This window comes from Alligator sinensis, unplaced genomic scaffold, assembly GCF_000455745.1.
Source record: "Alligator sinensis unplaced genomic scaffold, ASM45574v1 scaffold673_1, whole genome shotgun sequence".
NCBI lineage: Eukaryota > Metazoa > Chordata > Crocodylia > Alligatoridae > Alligator > Alligator sinensis.
Genome location: NW_005842829.1, coordinates 153,636 through 155,214, shown reverse-complemented (window position 1 = coordinate 155,214; position 1,579 = coordinate 153,636). Strand labels below are relative to the sequence as shown.

Here is a 1,579-nt window from a genome sequence, read left to right as displayed (position 1 = left end):
CTGCAGCAGGATTCGCCCACCTCGTTGGCGGCCGCCACAGTGTAGAGCCCGGCGTCGGCCGCCCGGGCCCCGCGCACCAGCAGCGTGTGGCGCTCGCCCTCTGCCCGGATCAGCCGCGCCACTGAGCTGCGCAGGGGCACCCCGTCCTTACGCCACGACACTGGGGGCACAGCAGGGCAGGAAGATCATGCTGGAGCCCGCTGGACACAGGGGCAGGATCAGGACCCCGGGGCACCGCGAGGGCAGATGCCCAGACCTGGGGAGCCCTGAACCCCAGCTCTCAGGAAGGGCTGGCCTGGCCTGGGCTCCATGGGGCAGGTGCCACAGGGCAGCACGGGGAGGGTGGAGGGAGACGCAGCACTCCTGGGTTCTCTGGCCCTGCCTGGGACCGACATCTTGCACCCTCTGCAAGGCCCTGCTGCCTGGCAGGCGAGGGGTTAACCTCTGGGGGGGGCTTCCACGAGCGAGGGGTGACCCCGAAGCCGTAGGGCGAGAGGGGCCAGGGGCCCCGGCTCCAAATCCCTGAGGCCTGCCCCAGGGTCCTGGCAGGAGCCCCAGCAGAGGCCCCAGACAGCCCACGGCACGGCCCATGACGTGGCCCCTGCTCCACTGCCGCTGGCGTGGTCCGGGGCTGGGCCAGGCCGCCCCCGAGCTCACGCTGCGCAGGGGGTGACTCAGTGCTTCCCACCTAACGAGCACGTGGGAACCCGAGCTAACGAGCCCTCCCCGCTGGAGGGGACCCTCCCCAGCAAAGTGACACTGCTGTGGCCACCTGGGGAGTCGATGTCAGGGCCCGGCAGGCACCCAGGAACTCGCAAGCCACGCCGGCTTGGCCACGGCCCAGCTGCCCCTGGGGCCCTCACCTTCGGGGCAGGGGTTGGCAGTGACGATGCACTTGAGCAGCACCTCGCCCCCCACAGTCACGGCCGTGTCCTGGATGGGGATCTCGAAGACGGGCGCCTCCAGCGGGTCCTCGTCCGCCGAGACGTAGGAGGCGTCCGAGGACTCTGCCGGGAGAGTGCGGGCGCTGGCTGAGCGGGGCCGGGGCGGGAGCCCCCTTGCATCTCCAGCAGAGCAGGGGGTGCCCCAGTGCCCAGCCCCAGGGGTCTGCTTGGGGACCCCTGCCCAGTACCCGGCAGCAGAGGAGCGACAGCCCTACCATGCTCCGGGGAGGTGGGCCGGACCCGGCGCCCCTTGCCCTTGCTCCGGGCACTTCTTCCTTCGGAGGCCGGCACGCCACCATCCTTCCTCTCGCCCACCCTCAGTGGCCTCCTCTCGGGCTCCCGGCCCGCCGCGCCAGGCGCCCCTCGTGCTCCGGGCCAGGCCGTGCCCAGGGCAGGAACCGCGCCTCGGGGGCTGCGTCTCGCTTGCGGTGTGGCTGGCCGGGTGGGCGGACAGTGGCTGGGGCCTCGCTTGCCACCCCGGGGGCCCGGGCGTCGTGGCCGGCTCTCACCACGCCCGGGCACGTGGCGGCCTCCGGGGGCCCAGTGCCCGCGAGGTCCCTGCGGCCCAGCGGGGTGGCCTGCGCCAGCGGGCACTGCTCCAGCCTCCTCCGCAGCTCGCCGGTGCCCTCCTGCTG

The 1,579-nt window shown here is 73.3% G+C and overlaps 1 protein-coding gene across 1 annotated transcript in view; it reads right to left on the bottom strand.

Moving 5' to 3' along the window:
* Positions 1-1,579, bottom strand: part of LOC112547954 (striated muscle preferentially expressed protein kinase-like) — an 8,213-nt gene that overhangs the window by 101 nt on the left and 6,533 nt on the right. The window contains exons 3-5 of the mRNA XM_025191522.1: positions 1,160-1,573; positions 864-1,007; positions 5-160 (exon numbers count right to left, since the gene is read on the bottom strand). Coding sequence (XP_025047307.1) covers positions 5-160; positions 864-1,007; positions 1,160-1,573 — 714 coding nt within the window. The remainder of the gene's footprint in view (positions 1-4; positions 161-863; positions 1,008-1,159; positions 1,574-1,579) is intronic.